The sequence below is a fragment of the Mesoplodon bidens genome (genome assembly GCF_964165515.1).
Source record: "Mesoplodon bidens genome assembly, chromosome: 5".
NCBI classification, from domain to species: domain Eukaryota; kingdom Metazoa; phylum Chordata; class Mammalia; order Artiodactyla; family Ziphiidae; genus Mesoplodon; species Mesoplodon bidens.
This window is the reverse complement of record NC_138161.1, coordinates 74,421,840-74,446,853: the sequence shown is the minus strand read 5'-3', so window position 1 is coordinate 74,446,853 and position 25,014 is coordinate 74,421,840. Positions and strand designations below refer to the sequence as shown.

The following is a 25,014-nucleotide window of genomic DNA, read 5'->3' as shown; positions in this document are numbered from 1 at the left end:
ATCTAATCATTGCAGCTGGGAGCACTCACTCCTTCTTCCGAGCTTTGTTATGATTCTTTTATGTAGCACTTCTTATTTACATACATGTCTCATCTCCCCTAAGCTGCACCTAACTTGAGGGCAGAATTCTTAATTAATTCACCTTTGTGTCACCTACAGGTCTTTGTACAGAGAGGATGTTCAATCAACAGCTCTTCAGTGTTCATTCCCTGACCGCAGGCTTGATTCTCAACAGCCAGATCTTCCTGCATAAACCCAAGCCAGAGGTTGCTATGCTCATGGATCACCTGCTGCCCTGCTGGCAGGAACTGAGTCCACCAAAACTCACCTGGGAGAACTGCCTGTCTTCCCATAGGACCACGTCTGATCCTCTGGAAGCACACAGAAGTTAATGACTTCTAAGAAGTCAGGGAGCTTTGACAGCAGAGAGGAAATATTAGAAATATAACTACTCAGTGTAACTACTCTCCAGCTAATAAACATTTATTAAGATGGTAGAAATCACTATTGAAATGCTATAGGTCAACATTCATTCATATGTTGCCTTGTCCCACTAAATGTCCAGTCAGTTTAAATAAATAGGTTCAGTCAGTTCTGGTTTGGAATGTTAATTCTGATAGTATTTAAAAGCTCTTTCTATTCTATCCTTAAGTCACTTTTCTCCAGGAGAGTGGTGATCATATGAATTCCTAAAAAGCCTCTGTAAGAACACACAGTGGTCTCTCATAAATTTTTTTTATGCAGTATACATTTTATTACTTTGTACTAATACATTCTCATATTACAAAGGCAATTCAGTGGAAGAATGTTTCTTTTGATATTTGAATAATCTGAAAGAACACAAACAGAATTATACATAAAAAAAATACTCATTTTGGTAACAATAACAACAACAAAAAAAGACAAGTTAAACAACAAAAAAATTTTCCTTTCTTACAGGTGGACATTGAAGTGGACCTAATTCGGTTTTCTTTTTAAAATTCGGTTTTCTTTTTTTCTTTTCTTTTCAAAGACAAAAGCAGCTTAAAATCTAATTAAAATGAATAAAAAATGTTTACTAAATTACTGGTCTCCGGCACCATTTTCTGTTTTCTGTTGTTTTGATGAAGGTTCTTCTTGGTCTATTTCTTCCCTTGCTCTTTTTACTGCTTTACTTCTCTTACTCTTTTTACCATTTTCATCATGTTCATCATCACTATCAAATTTAGTTTTCTTGCCCTGAAACTGTACTTTTCCTTTAGCAGACCCAATCTGGGCAGCTTTATTTCCCTTTCCTTTTCCTTTAAATCTGCGACCTTTTGACTTCCATTTGTTTAGGGATTCTTGTTGATCTTCTATTATTTTTTTCAATGCTTCTTTTTCCACATCTCCTTCTAGTACTTCCCAGGTGACCTCTTTGTTCCTTAATTGTAGGTTACCATTATTTGCGTCTTTTGCTTTATCCAGTGCTTCCTTAGCTTTTTCTTTAAACAGAATTATTCCCTCTTTGGCTCCTCTGACAAAGTCTATCCATTTTATTTCACCATGATTTGAGAAAAGGATATGCAAATCTTCTCTACACGTCTGATCATCTAAGTCCCCCGAGAATTTCAGCAAGCAGCCAATCTTTTCTTCTAGAGATTTCATTTCAGCATTTTCTGCTAACTTTTGTTTTTCTTCTTGCTCTTGTTTAGCTCGTAATTTAGCTTCGATTTTATTTTGCTTTCTTTCTTCATTTTTTTTTGCAAAGTAATCTTCCTTGAAAAGTATTAGCAGGTCTGTGTCTTTGTACTTCTGGCCAGGGGTCTCAACAAACTTCTTAGCAGATTCAATGGTATCAAATACAGCAAATATTGATCCCTTAAATGCTTTGTGCAATGTTCTTCTCATCTGAATATTTAGTACCTGACCTTTATCTTCCAACCATTCTTTTATGTCATCAAGGGTTGCATCAACTGGGAAGCCTTTAATATAAACAGATCTGTTTTTTATATCATTTTTATACTCATCAGTCACTTCAGGGAGGGGTTTGCTTGGAGATCTTCTAATTTTAGTTTTATCTTCACTTACTTCCATAAGTTCCGCCCTTGATTTGCTCAATGCTTCTACTATTACATTAAAGTCTGTTGTTAGACAGTTTAACCTATTAAATTTTATCATTATCTCCAAAGGTACCCAGCCTTCATCCAGTTTGATCTGTTCCTTTAAAAATTTGTCACATAGCAAATTGAAGTCACCAAAATAATACTCAATTTGATGACAGATTTTGGCCTCCAGAGCAGCGATTTTTTCATTATCACCATTTTCTGCCATTCTGGCTATCTTTAAGTTCCCGGTCCCACAGAGACGCACCACAGGGTCACTAACAGCGACAGCAACGTCTCCTATCCCTAGCGCCGCCGGCTTGCCCAACGTGCCTCTCTCATAAATTTTAATTGAGCACAATAGGATCCTTTGCAGTCAGGTGCTAGGTGAAGTGTAAATTTTTGCTAGATATGTTGAGTCACCCTTAATTATCTTCATAAGCCTTAAATACACCATACACAACATAGGGACTCATCTTGACCCTTACTTCAAAGAGTTTGAAAGCAAAATACATTATTTTTCGAATCATTTCTACATTATCTCATTTAATTTTTACAACAGTCCTTTATAATGCTATTAGTCCTCTTTTGCAGTTGAAGAAACTGAAACTCAGGAAATTTAATTAACCTACCCAACAAATTGTTAAACTATAAAACTCAACCTATAGATTCCATATAAACACTATCTAGTATAGAAAAAACAATGAGATAAGCACTCTAGAATATTACCAGAGGGAATGTACACTGCAAAAATATTTTCAGAAAGCAATTGCATTAAAAATAAATATATACAAGTTTATATATGTATAGGTAATATTATATATGTAATATTTCCCATTAATTCCAATTCTAGAAATAGAGCCTAAGAAAATAACCAGAGATATGATTTTTTAAAGTCTGATATAAAGATGTTTATTATAATATTATTTATGATAATGATAAATAGTAAAATAAGAATGGCTAAGCAATAATATAGGCATAATATATAGTCCTTAGAAAATTGTAAGTGGTTTTTAAGATAACAAAATACGCTGCCATACTATTAAGTGAAAATATATAGTATGATTCCAATTCAAAAGGCTAGGTGAAAGCACACCAAAATATTACCAGTGATTACCCTTTCTTTTTTATGTTTCTGTTTTTAAAACTTCCTACCAAGTTCAGATGTTACTTCTGTAAAATGAAAAAAATAAAAACGTTATTTAAGAACAACAGGGCTTCCCTGGTGTGCAGTGGTTAAGAATCCGCCTGCCAATGCAGGGGACATGGGTTCGAGCCCTGGTCTGGGAAGATCCCACATGCTGCGGAGCAACTAAGCCCGTACACCACAACTACTGAGCCTGCACTCTAGAGCCTGTGAGCCACAACTACTGAGCCCATGCGCCTAGAGCCCGGGCTCAGCAACAAAAGAAGCCACTGCAATAAGAAGCCCGCACACCGCAATAAAGAGTAGCCCCCACTCGCTGCAACTAGAGAAAGCCCGTGTGCAGCAATGAAGACCCAACACAGCCAAAAATAATAAATAAATAAAATAAATAAATTTATAAAAAATAAATAAAAAATAAAAACAACAAATAAATTTTTTAAAAATCACATCCACAGTTACACAGGAAGTAAAAGCTAGCCCTATGCCTCCAACTCCAGGACTCTGGCCCCTGCACTACCCTCCCTCGCTATGCAGAGGAATGAGCCATCATATAAAATACATCAGCATCACTGGGTCATCAGACAACTAGGCAAAATGGTCAGTCAATATGAAGCCAATTATATTAGATTGTTTCATATATAGTCCTATATGCAAACACAGTCCCAGAAAGGGAGTCAGAACCACTTACCACCAGACTAATGTGCATTGCCTGCCCTGATTCCTGTAATTTTATTTCTTAAATATACCAAAACTACTGGACCCTTCTCTAACAATTTCTTCCAATCATTTAATAATACCTTTTGTTTCAAATATAAGTTACCATTGAATCTGGGCATAAGACAGTCCTCAAGTCCCTCATGAACTAGAATTAACCTGCTGTAAAATATTTTCATTCCATCTTCTCAGAAAAGAAATTGGAGTGAGAGCCCTCTAGCAATTCCCTACTGATGGCCATTAACCAAAGACCCAAAGAATTACTGCCCATAGCAAATGTGTAATGCCCTCAAGCACTCTTCAAAGCATTTCATATTCTGTCCTGTAAGTAAAATTTCACAGATGGATACGTTTGTTTATATTTTATATTAATCATATTTATCTTCTACATACAGGTCTCTAATGAAGATATCACTCTTGGGCTGCGCTGTTGGAAGAAAGGACAGTTGAAAGTCCAGAAAAACTTTCTGTAACTTCTGCCCAGGCAACATCTATAAATGAAAGAAAAACAGGTGGCTTGGGGAACTGCACGTTCTAATGCTTACATTACAATTTGAAGGGATTGCACCATGGCTCGTTGTCACGGTAATTGTCATTGCCCCACTAACCTCAAGAACTCAGCTGAGGCAGTGGTTCTAACACTGGGGTGTAAAATGGAAAGGAGCTGGCGGTAAGTAAAACTGCCTTTTTCTGAATTATACACACATTGAGCTCTGCAATAAATCTAATTTATAAATGGGCTTAGTGCCATCTGCACACACTAGTTTCCTCCTGGAAATGTCAGGCTGTAAAAATAAAGGGGGAGGAGACATTTTTCATTTTTGATGATGTAAGATAGACATGAGTTTCACTGTTCTTTAACAGAGTCACTAGACAAGGGACTCACAAGGCTATTGTGAATCGATGATTAATAATGTGCCCATTGTTACCATGGAAACAATTACTTCCGGATCATCTCTCCTGAATAATGACAAATTGTTATTGTCTGAGTAAAGCAGAAAAGAAGGGAGTTTGTTTTTCTTTTCCCAAAAGTTGCTGGCTCAAACTGATTACCTTAATTTATATTCACCTCTGACCTGATAAATGTTATTCCAATGTAATATAGTGTAGGAATTTTATAGTCCTGTGTTAGACTCCTTTAAGGAAAGTTTCTGGTCTGGAGTAAGTAAAAGACTATGTTAAGGAAGGAAAACATTATCGAGACTTTCCTTTGCCATCTAACTCTTTTTCCAGAAGTTCTTTAATAATGGCTTTAAGGTTTAAGATTTATAGATATGAGGTACATTCCCAACACCGACAAACTCATTCATGCTTTCTTTGACTGAGAACGTTCTTGCTCCTTCTTCTATTATATCCCAAATGTAGGCACCGCAGCTTACAGGAGCTTCAGACAAATCGCTTCAGCCATAAATAGTAAATGTGTTTCACCAAACACTTCCAGACACTTTATCCTCTTTTACTTTTTAAATGCTGATTTTTAAATAGTGGCTTAGATTTGGAAATATCTATTTTATTTCTGCCTTGGAAAGGTTTGTAAATGAAAGTTCAGGCATTTTGAAGTTTGTGGTCCAACAAATTTTTAATTTATATGCATCAGTTAATTCAATTGCTAAATGTTTTTCTATAATATCTTTTTAGAATTAGAAATATAAAAATGGGGCAGCTCAGAGCAAACTGGGATGCTTTGATAAACAGAATACATTCCAGAATTTCTATGCTACCAGTCTCTACAAAAGAAGTTTTCCACTCTTTGACCATTTCATTGAAAGTAACCATTACAGTGAATAAGTATTCTTAAATTTCAGGACTCCAGACACTTTTACTCCATACATTTTGCCTTATAAGATTGGGATTTGTGAAATTATTCCTCCTCTGCATCATTTGAAGCTGAGGCTGAGAAAAGGACAGAGAGAAAATCTACAGGGATTTGTCTTACATTGACCTCTTTTTTTTAAAAAAGTACCTTTTTCTCCTGATGTTCTCTGTCTTAGACAGGGGGCCCAGATCCCCAGGTTGGTGGACAATGTGTTCTCCTCTGTACCCCCAGTGCATGCTGAGCTCTCATTCAACAAATTCACACTATTCAACTGTACACTTTTCAAACAGGCAAAACACATTTCCCTCCCTCATCCCCAAGGTCTTAAGGTAAAGGAAGTGGTGAAAGATTGCAAAGAATTTGTTGTTGCTTTGGAAGGGGGCATTTTCACACAATCTTTGAACTTCTCTGATTGTTACTTAAGACAAATCTTAATGCCATACTCCTTCTTCCTCTCAGCCCTTGAGTGTCTACTGCCTCCTTACAAGAGTGTTTTCTGAATAACAATCCAGGGAGTATTATTTGACATTTTCACCAAGTTCCTGCTCTTTGTGGTTACACATTCTGAAATGTCAATCATCTGTAAGGCAGTTTGAGTTGTTAAATCTCCAGCAGCACGGGAAAAGAAATCTAAGCATCCACTCTGGAGAGCACTTTCAAACAGGGTCTCATAAAGCCAGTGCGGGAAGGGGTAAGGCTTACCTGTGAGGCATGCCGGTGGTGTAGGCGGTGGTGTGCTCACTGGATAGCTCCCGGAGTTTTAGGTACCAGTTCACCTCCACTTCCCGCACCAGAGCCAGTTGCTGAGCCCTGAGTTGGGTTTGCCCCGAGGGGCTGAGGCTGCTGTCTTTCCCACTTTCTGAAGCTTTCTTGGGAGATGTGTCTTTGCTCTCTACGGGAAGCCCAGATGGTTGCCTTAACTTGGGGTTCTCTTCCGAGATCTGACTCCCTGCCGTCCGGGTCTGGGCTGCCATCATCCTGGAGGTTCGTGTCTTTCAGAGAAGACTCGAAGTCACTGTCATCAAAGTAATTTGAATTGATTTTTCTGTTTCTGCCTCCCTCCTCTTTCCTGTCCTCCCCCATCCCCTTAACCTTATCCTGCCGCAAAGCTGTAATTGAGCCGGCTGGGGATGAAAGGGTATCTCTAAGTTTCCTAAGGAAGAGCTAAGGCGGCCACTATTTGTGATATCCTGGAACATGGAAATTTTAAAAACAACCCCCAACGACTTTGTAACACTGAAGTTTTATGGTGCTATTCCTTCTGCAAAGTTTGGACTTCTGCTTCATTTAACAATGATAACTCTGAACCATAGAGTTTGGTAAATTATATTTGATCATCATTTTAGAGTTATAAAAAAAACAACTGGAGGCTCATTAGGCATTCTTAATTAGAGTCCCCTTAGAGTTTTTAAAGTTTTAATGTGAATTTCCTCAAATAAATTTAACAATACCAAAGCACGGGCAGGATTATTCCTTTTGTGTAAACCTTAAAATAATATTTTCAATCTATTTTATAATCCTTTGGGAGAAGGAGGTTTTTCAAATGTCAGTGAACCACATATGTCAAACATGCTTTCATTTCTGCAGCCTACCATAACTGATTCAGTAACTGACCCCCTCAATACTTATGATGGGTGGAAGCATAAGAATCACCTTACAATCGAGGAGACTGAGGCTTAAGTTGGAATGAAAAAAAATAGTAGATAGGAAGTGGTGAGAGCCTATGTGTGCATGGGTCCAGATGTGTGTGTGTTGGGGGGGGGGTATGTGCCCACTGCACATGAAAACTAGCTCTGAAAGGTGGAAAGCCAATTCAGTTAATGACCCTTGTGGTTAAGATGCATGGGACTGACCCACATGCCTACCAACCAGTCTGACCTCTGTCCTAGCTCAGAGGACAGTGATATCAGTGCCCACTTAGATGTCTACCACAAAGTTATTTGGTGACGCCCTAAGCCCCAGGCATCCCCCTAACCAACCTCAGTCCCTCCTGTATGAACTGCCTCAGTGTTGGCTACATGTAAAGAACTCAGGAAAGTTAGTGAATTTCTCTGTCCATGCAAGACCATAAATTATAAATCATAGAGGTATGGTGAGGTCTTATAGCCTCTGAGAATGGCAGGAGAGAAAGAAGGAAAGAGGCCCTTCTTAAAGAGTTAGCTCTGAGGATCTTGGCTGTTAGCCAATCCAAGCCAAGGATGAGGGAACAACAAATCACACCACGTGGACTCTCCCACATTTAGGTAAAAGCTTTTTAATATTAGTATCCAGGGTAGTCTTAGAACCGTGACCACCAAGCCGTGAGCCACCTGAAACAACTATCAAAGGGCCACAGGACAGCTGCTACCAAGCACCAGATCTGTCCCACCTGAGTCTGGGGGCTCAGGAACCTGTAACACCAGTGGCTGCAGCCTCTCCAGCTCCTCTCCCTGCACTCCATCCCTTGAGTCATTGAAGAGCTCTGGCAACATGGTATCCATAGCAACAGACTCCTGAAAGTGTAGACTCTGGGGACAGTCTCCCCAGATTGATATTGTTGAGGATGTGTCAACAGGGGGCTCTGCGGTAGAACTGGGGAGAGGAGTTTATGCTCATTCAGCCAAGGGGGCTTCACACTCCCCTTGGCTTGCCTTTCTCAGGAGGCAGGGTTGTTCTGTTTAAGAGCTCTGCTCTGGAGTCAGACTGCCTGGATTTGAATCCTAACTCCATCACCTACCTCCTCTGTGATCTTAGGCAAATCACTTAACCCCACCGTGCTTTAGTTTCCTCATCTAATAAAAACAACAACAACAACAAAAACCAGAGGTAATTTTATATGTGTGGCAGTTTTAAAATACAGCCCTCAAATTCTTTGACATTCCTTTCATTGAGAGGTGGGGTCTGTTTCCCTTCCCCTTTGTCTGAGTGGGCTTCTGACTGCTTTTGTTACCGAACACAAGTCCCTGTGCCTGAGGCACAGTGAGGCCAAGCAATACATACCAAAAGGTCGGAGTTTGGAGCAGAGAAAGATTTATTGCAGGGCCCTGCAAGGAAATGCGTGGCTCATGCCTTAAAAACCCCAAATCCCAAAAGCTTTCGGCAAAGCCCTCTTGTAGGAAAGGCAAGGGAGGGGTGCAATTAGTTGTTGCAAAATTCTTGCTGTCAGACACTTTGTTCTTGAGGTCAGGTCACGATGTTCCCGGAAACCTCCACCGAAATACTATTCTCTGTTCTGACAAGAAAGGGCAAGGCCCCAAGGCTCAACTTTCGCCCTCTGAGGTCCAGGTCCTGGCTATGAGGAGGGGGTCCCTGCGGGGGCCGGTTACCCTGCCCCGGAGCCCAGCACCCAGTCTGGGTCCTCCCATCAGTGCCCAGGCCCAGCTGAGGAGGCAGATCTCAGCTGGCAAGGCCCTCAGGACCAGGTCCCCAGACCCTGCCCAGCTGTCTGTCATCACTGAGGGAGCCAGGTGCCCAGGGCCCAGCCGGCCCTGAGGCTCCTCAGGCCGCCCAGATGGGGGACGGGGGACCAGGTTCCGTGGACTGCAACCCAGGGTGACAGCCACTGCCGTTAGGTCGCGGAGACGGGGATCGGGAGAGGTTAGCGGCTGCCTCCAGGCCTGGGCCCGGCCAGTGTGCAGCACTGGCGAGGGCTCTGGAGCTCTGCAGGACACAGCCCTCAGCCTGTCCCTGGCCGCCCCCACCCCACCCCACCCCACCCCACCCCCGCCCACCAGCCAGCCCGAGGCCAGATAACCCAGGGGAGAAATTCCATCCACCTCTCACCTCACTCTCCGCCGCGAGGACTACCGTCCCACCGCCGACCATTGGCAGAGCGCAACCTCTAACCACCAAACTAAGAGTCTCGCGAGATGATGGTCGTGCGCTCACGGCCGCACGCCTGCCTCGCCCCCTTACGCTTTCATCAGTAAAATATGGTAAAAGAGATGCTATATGACTTCCACAGCTACCTCAGAAAGGCCATATGGCTTTCATCCATCACTCTTGGAACGTTCATTCTGATGAAGCGAGCTACCATGTAAGGAACCTGACTACCTTGAGAGCGTTATGGTGGAGAGTCTCATGTAGGTGCTCTCATCAGTAGCCCCAGACAAGTTCCCAGACAATGTCCAACGTCAACCACCAACTCTGGGAACAAGCCAGCTTGGGTGTTCGGGCTCAGTCAATCCTTCAGATGACTAGTCCCAGCCAACATCTGATTGCAACTGTATGAGATATCCCAAGTGAGAACGGCACAAGCCCTGCCCAAATTCCTAACCCACAGCATTGTGAGCTAAATAAAAGTTGCTTTCTTACCGCTAATAAAGTCTGGATCATAATTATTATATATACCCTTATTATAAATCTTTAACAAAATGTTATAAAATACTTAGAACAATGTCTAGCATATATTAACATTTAATAAGTATTTATTCTCCAGGGTAGATTCTACTGCAGCACTAGAATTCAAACTTTCTGTTTATGTTTCCCTTTTAAATATTTGAAAAACTAAGCATCAACTTAAACATTTTTAAATATGCAACATTTGTCATCATAAACTTAAATAGTCACAAAGGATGCTACATCCAGCATATTATAAGTATTGCTATTTTAAAAATGATATTGTTACATCACTATCTTAAATGTATCCCATGGAATTTAAATCCTAGAACTATTTGATATCTATCATCCATATTAAAAATCCATGAACATGCTCTTCTTTAGCAGTTGGAAATTTTACATTCTTCCTTTTCCTTTCTGAACTTGTTTGTCCAGTCTCTTCCTCACCCAGAATTTTTTTTTTTTTTTTTTTACTGCCTCAGTCTCTCTTTTTTTTTTTTTCGTGGTACGCAGGCCTCTCACTGTTATGGCCTCTCCCGTTGCGGAGCACAGGCTCCGGACACGCAGGCCCAGCGGCCATGGCTCACGGGCCTAGCCGCTCCGCAGCATGTGCGATCTTCCCAGACCGGGGCACAAACCCATGTCCCCTGCATCAGCAGGCGGACTCTCAACCACTGTGCCACCAGGGAAGCCCTCAGTCTCTTTTTTTTTTAATTTATTTTTTATACACAGGTTCTTATTAGTTATCTATTTTATACACATTTGTGTATATATGTCAATCCCAATCTCCCAATTCATCCCACCACCACCATCACCCCCAGATTCCCCCCCTTGGTGTCCATATGTTTGTCCTCTACATCTGTGTCTCAATTTCTGCCCTGCAAACCGGTTCATCTATACCATTTTTCTATATTCCACATATATGTGTTAATATACGATATTTGTTTTTCTCTTTCTGACTTACTTCACTCTGTATGACAGTCTCTAGGTCCATCCACGTCTCTACAAATGACTCAATTTTGTTCCTTTTTATGCTTGAGTAATATTCCATTGTATATATGTACCACATCTTCTTTATCCATTCGTCTGTCAATGGGCATTAAGGTTGCTTCCATGACCTGGCTATTGTAAAGAGTGTTGCAGTGAACACTGGGGTGCATGTGTCTTTCTGAATTATGGTTTTCTCTAGGTATATACCCAGTAGTGGGATTGCTGGGTCATGTGGTAACTCTATTTTTAGTTTTTTAAGGAACCTCCATACTGTTCTCCAGAGTGGCTGTATCAATTTACATTCCCACCAACAGTGCAAGAAGGTTCCCTTTTCTCCACACCCTCTCCAGCATTTGTTGTTTGTAGATTTTCTGATGATGCCCATTCTAACACGTGTGAGGTGATACCTCATTGTAGTTTTGATTTGCATTTCTCTAATGATTAGTGATGTTGAGCATCCTTTCATGTGTTTCTTGGCAATCTGTATATCTTCTTTGGAGAAATGTCTATTAAGGTCTTCTGCCCATTTTTGGATTGCATTGTTTGTTTTCTTAATATTGAGCTGCATGAGCTGTTTGTATATTTTGGAGATTAATCCTTTGTCCATTGATTCACTTGCAAATATTTTCTCCCATTCTGAGGGTTGTCGTTTTGGCTTGTTTATAGTTTCCTTTGCTGTGCAAAAGCTTTAAGTCTCATTAGGTCCCATTTGTTTATTTTTGTTTTTATTTCTATTACTCTAGGAGGTGGGTCAAAAAAGATCATGCTGTGATTTATGTCAAAGAGTGTCTTCCTAAGTTTTCCTCTAAGAGTTTTATAGTGTCTGGTCTTACATTTATGTCTTTAATCCATTTTGAGTTTATTTTTGTGTATGGTGTTAGGGAGTGTTCTAATTTCATTCTTTTACATGTAGCTGTCAAGTTTTCCCAGCACCACTTATTGAGGAGACTGTCTTTTCTCCATTGTATATTCTTGCCTCCTTTGTCATAGATTAGTTGACCATAGGTGTGTGGGTTTATCTCTGGGCTTTCTATCCTGTTCCATTGATCTATATTTCTGTTTTTGTGCCAGTACCATATAGTCTTGATTACTGTAGATTTGTAGTATAGTCTGAAGTCAGGGAGTCTGATTCCTCCAGCTCCGTTTTCTTCCTTCAAGATTGCTTTGGCTATTTGGGATCTTTTGTGTCTGCATACAAATTTTAAGATTTTTTGTTCTAGTTCTATAATAAATGCCACTGGTAATTTAATAGGGATTGCATTGAATCTGTAGATTGCTTTGGGTAGTATAGTCATTTTCACAGTGTTGATTCTTCCAATCCAAGTACATTGTATATCTCTCCATCTGTTTGTGTCATCTTTGATTTCTTTCATCAGTGTCTTATAGTTTTCTGAGTACAGGTCTTTTACCTCCTCAGATAAGTTTATTCCTAGGTATTTTATTCTTTTGGTTGAAATGGTTAATGGGATTGTTTCCTTAATTTCTCTTTCTGATCTTTCATTGTTAGTGTATAGGAATGCAAGAGAGTTCTGTGCGTTAATTTTGTATCCTGCAACTTTACCAGATTCATTGATTACCTCTACTAGTTTTCTGGTGGCATCTTTAGGATTTTTAAAATCCTAAAGATTTAGGATTCAGAAAATCCTAAATATCATGTCATCTGCAAACAGTGACAGTTTTACTTCTTCTTTTCCAATTTGTATTCCTTTTATTTCTTCTTCTTCTCTGATTGCCATGACTAGGACTTCAAAACTATGTTGAATAATAGTGGTGAGAGTGGACATCCTTGTCTTGTTCCTGATCTTAGAGGAAATGCTTTCAGTTTTTCATCATTGAGAATGATGTTTGCTGTGGGTTTGTTGTATATAGCCTTTATTATGTTCAGGTAAGTTCCCTCTATGCCTACTTTCTGGAGAATTTTTATTATAAATGGGTGTTGAATTTTGTCAAAAGCTTTTCCTGCATCTATTGAGATGATCATATGGTTTTTATTCTTCAGTTTGTTAATATGGTGTATCACATTGATTGATTTGTATATATTGAAGAATCCTTGCATCCCTGGGATAAATCCCACTTGATCATGGTGTATGATCCTCTTAATGTGTTGTTGGATTCTGTTTGCTAGTATTTTGTTGAGGGTTTCTGCATTTATATTCATCAGTTATATTGGTCTGTAATTTTTTTTTTTTGTAGTATCTTTGTCTGGTTTCGGTATCAGGGTGATCTTGGCCTCGTAGAATGAGTTTGGGAGTGTTCCTTCCTCTGCAATTTTTTGGAAGATTTTGAGAAGGATGGGTGTTACCTCTTCTCTAAATGTTTGATAGAATTCACCTATGAAGCCATCTGGACATGGACTTTTGTTTGTTGGAAGATTTTTAATCACAGTTTCAATTTTGTTACTTGTGATTGGTCTGTTCATATTTTCTGTTTCTGCCTGCTTCAGTCTTGGAAGGTTATACCGTTCTAAGAATTTGTCCATTTCTTCCTGGTTGTCCATTTTATTGGCATAAAGTTGCTTGTAGTAGTCTCTTATGATAATTTGTATTTCTGCATTGTCCATTGTAACTTCTCCTTTTTCATTTCTAATTTTATTGATTTGAGTCCTCTCCCTCTTTTTCTTGATGAGTCTGGCTAAAAGTTTATCAATTTTGTTTACTTCTCAAAGAACCAGTTTTTAGTTTTATTGATCTTTGCTATTGTTTTCTTTGTGTCTATTTCATTTATTTCTGCTCTGATCTTTATTATTTCTTTCCTTCTACTAAATTTGGGTTTTCTTTTTTCTTCTTTCTCTAGTTCCTTTAGGTGTAAGGTTAGATTGTCTATTTGAGACTTTTCTTATTTCTTGAGGTAAGATTGTATTGCTATAATCTTCCCTCTTAGAACTGCTTTTGCTGCATCCTGTAGGTTTTGGATCATCATGTTTTCATTGTCATTTGTCTCTAGGTATTTTCTGATTTCCTCTTTGATTTCTTCAGTGATCTCTTGGTTATTTACCAGCGTATTGTTTAGCCTCCATGTGTTTGTGTTTTTTACGTTTTTTTCCCTGTAATTTATTTCTAATCTCATAGCGTTGCAGTCAGAAAAGATGCTTGATATGAGTTCTATTTTCTTAAATTTACTGAGACTTGATTTGTGACCCAAGATGTAATCTATCCTGGGGAATGTTCCATGTGCACTTGAGAAGAAAGTGTAATCTGCTGTTTTTGGATGTAATGTCCTATAAATATCAATTAAATCTATCTGGTCTGTTGTGTCATTTAAAGCTTGTGTTTCCTTATTAATTTTCTGTCTGGATTATCTGTCCATTAGCGTAAATGAGGTGTTAAAGTCCCCCACTATTATTGTGTTACTGTCCATTTCCTCTTTTATAGCTGTTAGCAGTTGCCTTATGTATTGAGGTGCTCCTATGTTGGGTGCATGTATATTTATAATTGTTATATCTTCTTCTTGGATTGATCCCTTGATCATTATGTAGTGACCTTACTTGTCTCTTGTAACATTCTTTATTTTAATGTCTATTTTATCTGATACTAGTATTGCTACTCCAGCTTTCTTTTGATTTCCATTTGCATGGAATATCTTTTTCCATCCCCTCACTTTCAGTCTGTATGTGTCTCTAGGTCTGAAGTGGGTCTCTGGTAGACAGCATAAATATGGGTCTTGTTTTTGTATCCATTCAGCAAGACTGTGTCTTTTGGTTGGAGCATTTAATCCATTCAAATTTAAGGTAATTATCAATATGTATGTTCCTATTACCATTTTCTTAATTGTTTGGGGTTTGTTTTTGTAGGTCCTTTTCTTCTGTTATGTTTCTCACTTAGAGAAGTTCCTTTAGCATTTGTTGTAGAGCTGGTTTGGTGGTGCTGAATTCTCTTAGCTTTTGCTTGTCTGTAAAGCTTTTGATTTCTCTGTCAAATCTGAATGAGATCCTTGCCAGGTAGAGTAATCTTGGTTGTAGGTTCCTCCCTTTCATCACTTTAAATATATCATGCCACTCCTTTCTGGCCTGTAGAGTTTCTGCTAAGAAGTAAGCTGTTAACCTTATGGAAATTCCCTTGTATGTTATTTGTCATTTTTCCCTTGTTGCTTTTAATAATTTTCCTTTGTCTTTGATTTTTGTCAATTTGATTACTATGTATCTTGGCGTGTTTCTCCTTAGGTTTGTTTACCTCTCACCTAGAATTTTATTCTGATATAAAATACTTGTATTTGGGAAAATATTTTACAGATGTCCCTATCAAATAATTCCCTGCAACAAATATATGGACATAAATTAAAATGTTAAATTTTTATATTCTGTGTCCATAAGATTCTAAGTATTATAAAATATCTTAGGGGTTGAGTTATTGTGACAACTATTATTGGACATAATTGGTCAAAACTAGATTTTCTAAATTTTCATAAGTTACTGCTTAACATAAAAAATAAAATTTTGTTGAAAATGTATCTTTTAATGACATGGATATGGTTGGGATTTTTTTTTTTCTGAATTAGGTCATGTATCCATAGAGTAATAGTATTTATTGGTAGAATGAGACAAGATTCAGTATCAAGTCTATTCCCTTTTTTTTTTTTTCTACTTTTAAAGATATATGTTCTGGGAGACCTTGTTCATATAGATAAACAAATGGAAATTGAAGACTTTTTACTATAGTAAAATTGTTCATTCTTTAAATGTCTTCTCAGATAAATATATAAAAATCACAATGTTGTATCATTTTTAAATTATGTATTAATATCTATCCCCTGAAAACCCTGAAATAGGGAGTTTTAGAAGGCAGTGAGAAAGGAGTGATATGCTCAGGTTTATTTATTAAAAGCACCTCTCTGGCTACTCTGCTAGAACAGACTGTAGGGGTTCAAGGGAAGCAGAAGAGAGGGCAGTTTGGAGACTGCTGCAATAATCTAGGAGAGACAACCAGGGGGTAAACAATGGAGGTTAAAAAAAAAACTGTTCAGACTGCATGCATATTTTGGAGGTGAAAAGGACAGAATTTCCTGGTGGACTGCTACCAGGAAAGCAGAATAAAAGAATGAGAGGAGTCAAGAATGGCCCAAAGGATTTTGACCTGAGCCATTTGCTGAGACTGGGAAGATGCAGCAGCCTCAAGTTTGCTGGGTGGGGGTGTGTGTAATTAGAGGGTTGCTTTGTATTTACTCACATATTCACCATTTTTGATGCTCTGAGGATCCATGTTTCCATCCATTATCATTTCCTACAGTCTGAAGAACTTCATTCAATATTTCTTATAGATCTATTAGCAACAAATTCTCTTTTATCTAAAACTAACTCTATTTTACCTTCATTCTTTAAGGGTATTTTCTCTGGGTTCTTCTTCTTCCATAACTTTCAAGATGTTTTTTCATCTTGTCTTCTGAGCTCCACATTTTCTGATGAGAAATCAGTGATGTCAAGTTATTTTTCCTCGTTTGCAGTGGGTTGAGTTCTTGCTGGATGTTTTCTATATTTTCTATTTATCTTTGGTTCTGAACAGTTTGGCCCTGATGTGCTCAGGTTTTCTTTGTATTTATACTGCTTGGGATTTGCTGAGCTTCTTGAATCTGTAAATTTTTGCCTTTCACCAAATATGGAGAAACTTTGGCCATTATTTTTATAGTTTCTTCTCCTCTGGGACTCCAATAATACTTACATTAGATCTTTTGATACAGTTCCTCATATTTGTGAGGCTCTGTTCATTGTTTTTCTTTCTTATTTTTCTCTTCTTTAGATTGGATAATTTTATTGATCTCTCTTCAAGCTCATTTTGTCTATATTCTGATGTTAAGTGTATCCAGTAGCTTTTTAATTTCAGATTGTGTATTATTCAGTTCTAGAATTTTCATTTGGTTGTTTTCTATAGTTTTATTACTCAGATGAGATTTCTTATCTTTTCATTCACTGCAAGCATATTTTCCTTTACCTCACTGAGCAGAGTTATAATAGCTGATTTTAAATCGTTATCTGGTCTTTCTCTCACTAATCATTTCAAAGTTTTACCCAGTCTACATAACTGACAGATAAATTTCTCTTAAAAACAAACAAACAAATGGAAGTGGGGGAAGAGAAACATGTTTAAATTATATCTCTATCTTGCCCCAAATCCTTCAATGTTTCCCTTATACCAGAGGTTAATGTTGAAATTCATCAAACTGATTTTATTTACTTATTTATTTTTTTGGCCATGGCTTGCAGCTTGTGGATGTGGAATCTTAGTTCTCCAACCAGGGATTGAACCTAGGTCCTCAGCAGTGAGAGCCCGGAGTCCTAACTACTGGACCACCAGGGAACTCCCCATCAAACTGATTTTAAAGGTGAATCATTATCTGTCTCCAGTCTAGGTTTTCAGTTTCATATCCAGCTGCCTCTCTCCACAAAGAATGTGTTCTAATTCGACTGCTTTACTCCTGGTTTGCTGACTGGTCCCCTAAAGTACCTACTGTTTCCTGCCACTTCATTTTTATCACCGCTTCCCCTTTCTTCCCATTAGTAATGCTTTCTACCTACCCACTTTCTTATTTCCTCATTGAAATCCCAGGCTGTCATAGGCTTCCTCTGACTCCTATAGCCTGAAAGGAGCATTTCCTTCACTGCTCATTTCATCCTTATTGTCTGAACTAATTAGGGTACCTTGTTCACACATGCTTTTGTGACAACTTCTTTACTGTTGTCTTGGACTATTTTGCTCTCTCTGATGTATGTCCTGCCCCCTTTCACCTACTCTTAGTCTCTCTCCTCTGTACCTCCTTTCACACACACCTTCAGCGGCCTATCCACTGTACCTTTCTCTTTCATCACCAACATGGTTCTTGAAGGCCAATGACAAGGCCAGGAACCTGAAAAAGAAAGGTTTTGTTTTGCTTTATTTCTAGAAACTCGTATTTAAATAGTAAGAGTGAAAGCGTAGAGCATAAGTTCATGATGTGGGGAAGGATATTTGATTGCATAAGAATTATTTTCCTCCTCTCCTTTCTCTCAGGACAAAAAGAAACTTGAGGCAGGATGAGAGAATAGGAGTGGAGTTATTAGGACTGAGATGCCACTGGGAGCTGTCTACTACTCTGTATCAAAGAAGGCATCTGAGTGGGAGGAAAGCATGGCTGAGGGAGGCATTTGGCCATGTGGGCCTGAGGGGGCAGGGCTCCCTGGGTCGCACATACCAAGGTGACTGTAGAATGTACTGTGAAACTGGGACAGGTTTGAGAGTGAAGAGAGTGCTTTTAATAACAATTACATAGAAACAACAGGCGAAACCTGGCAGTGTCCACCCTAACCCTCAGCATCATATGGAACAGCATCCACTGTTTCTGTAGCAGTGGTCCTTCCCATCAAAAGGCATCCAGAAATGACTGAGGGAAGCCAGCAGTGATGAAAGCTGGGTCAAGATAAGGGAATTGCAAAGTGGCCTGATGTGAGGGAAGGAACTCTTACCCCAGGGGGACAAGCAGCCCTGAAGTACAGGCTTGTCAGGGTTGAGGATTGCACTGAGACCAGACAGTCTTCCTATGGTCAAGACAATATATAAGTCCACCTAGAAACTTAGATCACCCAAAAAAGAATGGAGGCAAGGAGACAATCTGAAACTGACTGAATTTAACATTCAAAAGTGACTGTTGATCTTGAATTGGCAGAATTTTTGTTCAGTTCTCAATGGAAATGAAGGTTTTGTAAGCTAGACCCTGAGGAATATTGATATTTCTGTATTCCTGACTGCCATGTCTGTGTAAAATTTAAAACTCTTTCAACCCTCGTCCTAAGACTGTTGATATTTTTATAGTTTCAATGTCCCCCTGCGTCGTCTGAACTTGGTGGAACTTAGTGGAACCGTCAGGCCATTCCCAGGTAAGTGAATCACACATATATCTGCCACAGGCGGGATTGCATATATAGGCTATGATGGGTAGAGTTTAGAGGGAAGAGCATGAGGATACTAACCTTCAAGTCTCAGCAGGAAGAAGTTTGAACCAGAGCCTTTTCCAAATGAGGGTCACAACTTTCAGTCAGAATAACAACAATATTTATCACAATGGCTAATACCCATGTGGTTAGAGATTTGAATCACTTTCGCATGTGTTCACATTTCATTCTCCATTTTTAGATGAGGAAATGCAGGTCCAGAGAGGTTGTGTGCCTTGCTTGACTTTAACCAGCTTTCAGGGACTCAAAGCCAGATACCGTGTTTCATAGACCATACTTCTTCCCAAATTGCCAGTTTAAGGACTAGCACCCAGAGACATGGAGAAGAGTCCTTTACACCACCAATAATCTGGATTCTATCCAGGAGCAAACTCTCTATGCACTGAATATTTCTTAAGAGGTCAGTTCCTGTCACTCTCAGTTTATGATATTAATAAACAGCACATGGGTTCTTTGCTCCACTAAAACCTTGGATTTTTTTCTTTACCTGCTTGTTATAAGGTTGGTTTCTTCTTTCCTGTTAATTTGCTAACCATGAATTGCTATTGGTCATCTTTATTATCTTTTAAATGCTTAACACTGTGTAGTGAGTCACTTTGTATTCCTACAGCATTTTTGCTGCTTTAATAGGCTACACATTTCTTTTAGAATATCATTGTTGAAAGAAAATGCAGTTCCTCTTGATAGATTTTAGAACATTGCTATTTATAAAGCATGGAGCAACCCTCTCTGAAAATATTTAAGTGTTTGGTAAACAAAGAAAACACCCTGAAGCCATCAGTGCTATGTGTGCTGAAAGCTATGCTATCTCTGCAATCACTGCTTTAAGGAAACATCAGAAAAAAACACTCTTGGTATGGAGAAAAGGGAACCCTCCTACACTGTTGGTAGGAATGTAAATTGGTACAACCACTTGGGAAAACAGTATGGAGGTTCCTAAAAAAGTAAAAATAGAGTTACAGTATGATCCTGCAATCCCACTTCTGGGCATATATCTGAAGAAAACTCTAATTCGAAAAGATACATGCACCCCAGTGTTCACAGCAGCACGACTTACAATAGCCAAGACATGGAAGCAACCTAAATGTCCATCAACAGATGAATGGCTAAGAAGATGTGGTACATATATATAATGGAATATTACTCAACCATAAAAAAGAATGAAATAATGTCATCTGCAGCAACATGGATGGACCTAGAGATTAGCATACTAAGTGAGGTAAGTCAGAAGGAGAAAGACAAATACCATATGATATCACTTGTATGTGGAATCTAAAGTATGAAACAAATGAACTTATTTACAAAACAGAAACAGACTCACAGACACAGAAAAAAATTTATGGTTACCAAAGGGGAAAGAGATGGGGAGGGATAAATTAGGAGTTTGGGATTAGCAGATACACACTACTGCCCATAAAACAGACAAACAATAAGGTCCTACTGTATAGCACAGGGAACTACATTCAATATCTTGTAATAAACCATAATGGAATAAAATATGAAAAAGAATATATGTGTTTACACACATACACACACACACAAAACAGAATCACTTTGTGATATACCAAAAACTAACACAACATTATAAATCAACTATACTTAAATTAAAAAATGCTTAACAGGAAAAAATGACTCTCCTCTATGAGGCTTTATAGCCTCTTACTAGAGACTTAGAGACTTAGAAATCTAGAGACTTAGAATCTAGAGACTTAGAAATCATCTACATTTTCTCCATCTTCTCCCCTTTGAAGGAGAAGAGGGGTCCCAAAAAGGAAAAGTAGAGAGTGTGTAAAATGGGAGGTAATTATTTTCTTATTTTTTAAGGTAGACAAGTTCTGATGATAAGTGCCACTTAAATTCATGGCCTTGACCTGAGGCAGGCCCTATTCCTAGGCTACAACCAGGATCGATGACATTTTGTGATATTACAGGAAACGTATGGGATGTCAGACCAACAACAATCCTGTCCCAAGCTTTGCCCTTTAATGCTATAATTCACTCAAACTTATTCCTTTAAAACTTGAAAGACCACTTGTTAATAGACTTAGAAAGCACTTCCAGTTCATAAAAACTATTTTGGGGTCCAATATCTAAATCCACTCCTCCCTTGTTGGAGTATTGATGCGGTGATAATTTTGATCAAGTTCCTATTTAGGTCCCAGTCCTAAGGGCTGACCCCAATTCAATCACTTACAATAAAAATAACAAACCTGGGCTCTTAGCATGCAGTTCAGTATGAACTCAAATATTTCTTCAGCCCCACAGTGGAAAAGCAAGTAATGGCCCACATTTCTGATGTATTGTTCCCACCTTTTGTAGGCTGATACTGCCTCACTACCTGGTATAAAAAGTGACTCCATTTCCCACCCATTCTTGATCCTCAGGAATACCATTTTGTTTACGATTAAACTCACTAAAATATTTTGAAGAAGCCTCTCACTGATATTTTCCAATGTGATGATCACATTTCCTCAAGTTAAGAGGAGCCTCATTTATAAAATCCACAATCGTTATGAATGAGAACATGACTGGCAAAAGTAAAACAAGACATGTATTTAAGGAAGTGGTTGTGTAATGAAAAGAGAGTCTGAGAGATCACTTAAATCTGGAGAAGCAGTAGTTTAATGAGATTTCACATCAGACAGAGGTTGGCAACCCAGGCTCTGCTGCTAATGAGCTGTGTGACCTGGGAAGTTTGATTAACTTCTCTGAGTCCCAGTGTCCCCATTGGCACAAGCAGGAAGTACAGATTACAATTTCTATGAGAATTATAGATAATGAGTAGAAAGTATAGTGCTCAATAAAACTGTAAACATTATTATGATAACATTTTATCATTTATTGTTACATTATTTACATTTTAACACCTAGAGTGTTTTATAAATGTATCAGTAAAGGATGGTGTGATCCTCTAAACAGATATGCTGCCCATCTGGGGCTAGAGAGGCCATGTGTCATCCCAGAAAACAGGAGATGAGGATATGGAGATTGCAGACAATCTTTTTCAGAAGATTGCAGTGACGTGGGGGAGAGAATATGATGGTAGCTAAGGAGAAGTAGGTGTTGAGGGGGAGTTTTAAAGATGGGACAGGCTCGAGCAAATTTGATTGCTATAAGGAAGGGAGAATCCAGTATGAGGGACAGGCTGAAGATCCTAGAAAGAAAAGATGACAGACAGAACAAGGTCCCCAGTAGATGGGGTCAGAGAGTCCAGAGCACAGGTAGATATATTGGTTTCAGGCAGGGGCTGGACAATCTGTTAGTACCACAGGAGAAATGGTGGGAAGAGGGTGGATACAGATGCAGGAGGGTTTAGAGTTAATGGAAGGAAGTTGAGGAGGTTGCCTTCTGGTGGTCTCTGTCCTCTCTGTGATGTAATAATGAAGGGGTCACTTCCCTTATGGGGATGAAGGAGTCATTGGCGAGGCCATGTGTTTGAGGAGAGGATGTGCTCAGGTACTTTGCAGGAGGAAACAGATGGCACACTCCAAAGAGTTTAACTAAAGATTATTAACAAGGGGATGAGTCAAATAGATGTGGACTGGGTTAAGGGAACAAATAAGGGAGGCTGAGGTACCAGGAACTAGCAACAGTGGGCAGGAAGAGGGAAGGGGCCCTTGAGTGCTGGAGCCACGAAAGGGGAATTGCTCAACACAGACATTAGTCAGAGGGACCTGGCCCTTGCCAGGCCCATGGGGAGACAGGGAGGAAGCAGGGAAATAGAAAACCCAACCTCTCTGTCCTCTTGGCCTCTGATTCGTTGGTGGGCGCCTCCCTTGATCAAACCCAACAGGAAGCTAGAGGGCAAGAAACCAGATGATGTCATCTGTAGAGTTCAGACAGTCAGGGCACAGGAAAGACATGGGGGAGAATTGATCCACAGGAGAAACAGCAAATAACCAGCAAGTGGAGAATGTTTGAAATGGCCACTGTGGAAGATGGATGAGGAGCTGCCTAGGGATGGGGCCTGCCTGAGGCGGGAGGCCATGAATTTCAGTGGCACTTGTGAGTGCTGGCCTGTGGTTGTCCCTGGAGTACTCAGCAGTCGAGGTGTAAGCATGGAGAAATGGGATGGTTTGGTTGACCCAAAGCTGGGTTTTTTCAGGCAGGTGGGATGGAAGCCCAATGCGGGGGTTGAGGAAATTGGCACTGGAAAGACATATGATGGATAATGATATGTAAGATCTGTGAACAAGACACTGAAAAGAAGAAGCTGCTGATAGAAAAAAAAAAAAAAAAAGGTCAAGTTCTTGCAGGCCAGGCTCATTGGTTCACTGCTATTTCTCTGTGGTCTCTGAAGGGTCAGGGCTGAGTGGACAGGAGGCTGAGATCAATACAAGGATTTAGTTCTGCTTGCTGGGGCTCCTGCCATGGGTATCTCTTGGGTTGTGATTGTTAGTTTTTGCCTGGCATGTCTTTTTTTGTTGGTAAATGGCACTCCTCTATTCCATGTAGATATCATTGGACTATAAATCACAAGGCCTACATCATATTGGTGGCCACATCATCCAGGCCTTTGTATTTTGAGCACTGTGGTATGTCATTTACAAGCTATAATGAACAAAATCCAATCAGAGCCCTTCCACAGGATTTGGTATGTGGACATGCGGGGAGAGAGGATCTCTTCCCATTGAATTGTAAACCTAAGTCTTCCAGGGTCCACCTTGGCCACACAGGCCATCCAGCCCCCTGTGGTCATTCCACCTTTCACCTTGGAGCTGATTCAGTTCAGTGTTGGAGCAGCTTGTGAGTGAATGATAACATCATCAAGAATTATAGAATCACAGACTTTTCTGGTCCCTGGCCAAGCCCCTTAATTTTACAGCTGAGTAAACTGATACCAGGGGGGCCTAAGAGACTTGCCTATGATTACCTAATTATAAAGCAGTGGAGGAGGTGAGTAAAAAGATCCAGTATTTATTGAAATGTACTGAGTGAGTGCTAACCACAAGCCACACTGTGGGCTTTATATACATTTCTTCGTCCTTCAAACCATCCTGCAACATTAGTTTATCACCAGCATTTTCCAGATGAGGACACTGAGGGTTACAGATTTTCAATAACTTGCCAGGGACAAGTTAATGGCTGGGCTGGAATCCATGCTTTGGTCTCTCTACCCCAAAGCTTCCCAGTCTTTAAACTCCACAGCGCCAGCCCCCTATTGCAAAGATAGAATGAAATTTTGAGGAGTTATAATATAGCTTTAAGTTGAAAACTTCTCAGGTTGATACTACTGGCTGGGATACACAGGAAGTTGGCCTTTTGCATGATCTCTCCACCATAAAATATTTCTAGTTGTGACCTTTGGGGAAAATCTTAGCACACATGATGTCCTTAAACAATGAAATGTGTTACAAAAACACCAGGCTTCCAAATAGCTTATTCCATTATTATGATGGGATAGGAAGAAGGGAGAAAATAGAAGACACTTTCACTGTCAAAATAAAAAGTAGCTGACTTCTGCCAAAGCAGTTATTCCTGGAATGTCTAATTATTAAACCAGAGGCTGTTATCGAAAAGTCAAGCATTCCATTCTCTTCATTCCAGCGAGAAGCCCTTAGGAAGCTTAGTTTAGCAACAGAGGGGAAAAAAATCCTTTCTTAGAACTGTGCAAAATTCAGTTTTATTTGAAAGAAAATCCTGCCATCTCCTTGGCAAGAGCTGCATAGCATGCACAGTAAATAAAATAGGATGACTCAGAAGAGTCCCGAATTCCTCCTGGGGCCTCTAGGCCTTCTCCTGGGCCTGGGCCTGCCCTAACTCGGCATTGAAGGGCATGCCAGGCACAGGGTACAAATCTACAGGTATAGGGCTCACTGTTCCTCTGGCTCCGACGACCCTAGGTTCTTAAATCTTTGCATTTGTATTATTATTATGTACAGTTAACATTTATTGAGTACTAATCACATGCTGTGCATTATGCTAAGACCTTGGCAAGCATTTTCCCATTTAAATGCCCCAACAACTCCATAAAGTAGGAAGCATTATTATCTCCATTTTGTAAATGAGGCAATTGAGGCCTGAAAAGGTTAAGTAAATTGCTTGAGAGAAA

The 25,014-nt window shown here is 39.5% G+C and overlaps 2 protein-coding genes across 3 annotated transcripts in view; both read right to left on the bottom strand.

The window, feature by feature from the left end:
* The window catches only part of KCNAB1 (potassium voltage-gated channel subfamily A regulatory beta subunit 1), a gene marked incomplete at its 5' end in the record, with an annotated part of 429,450 nt that extends 422,733 nt beyond the window's left edge, over positions 1-6,717 (bottom strand). For both annotated transcript variants that reach the window (XM_081235013.1, XM_081235016.1), the window contains one exon: positions 6,443-6,717. In XM_081235013.1, coding sequence (XP_081091139.1) covers positions 6,443-6,717 — 275 coding nt within the window. The remainder of the gene's footprint in view (positions 1-6,442) is intronic.
* On the bottom strand, positions 1,013-2,392 carry LOC308618089 (lupus La protein homolog). Its single transcript, XM_081235478.1, has one exon. It carries the CDS (start codon positions 2,290-2,292, stop codon positions 1,063-1,065), a length of 1,230 nt encoding a protein of 409 aa, XP_081091604.1. The 5' UTR covers positions 2,293-2,392; the 3' UTR covers positions 1,013-1,062.
* Positions 6,718-25,014: the final 18,297 nt, after the last annotated feature.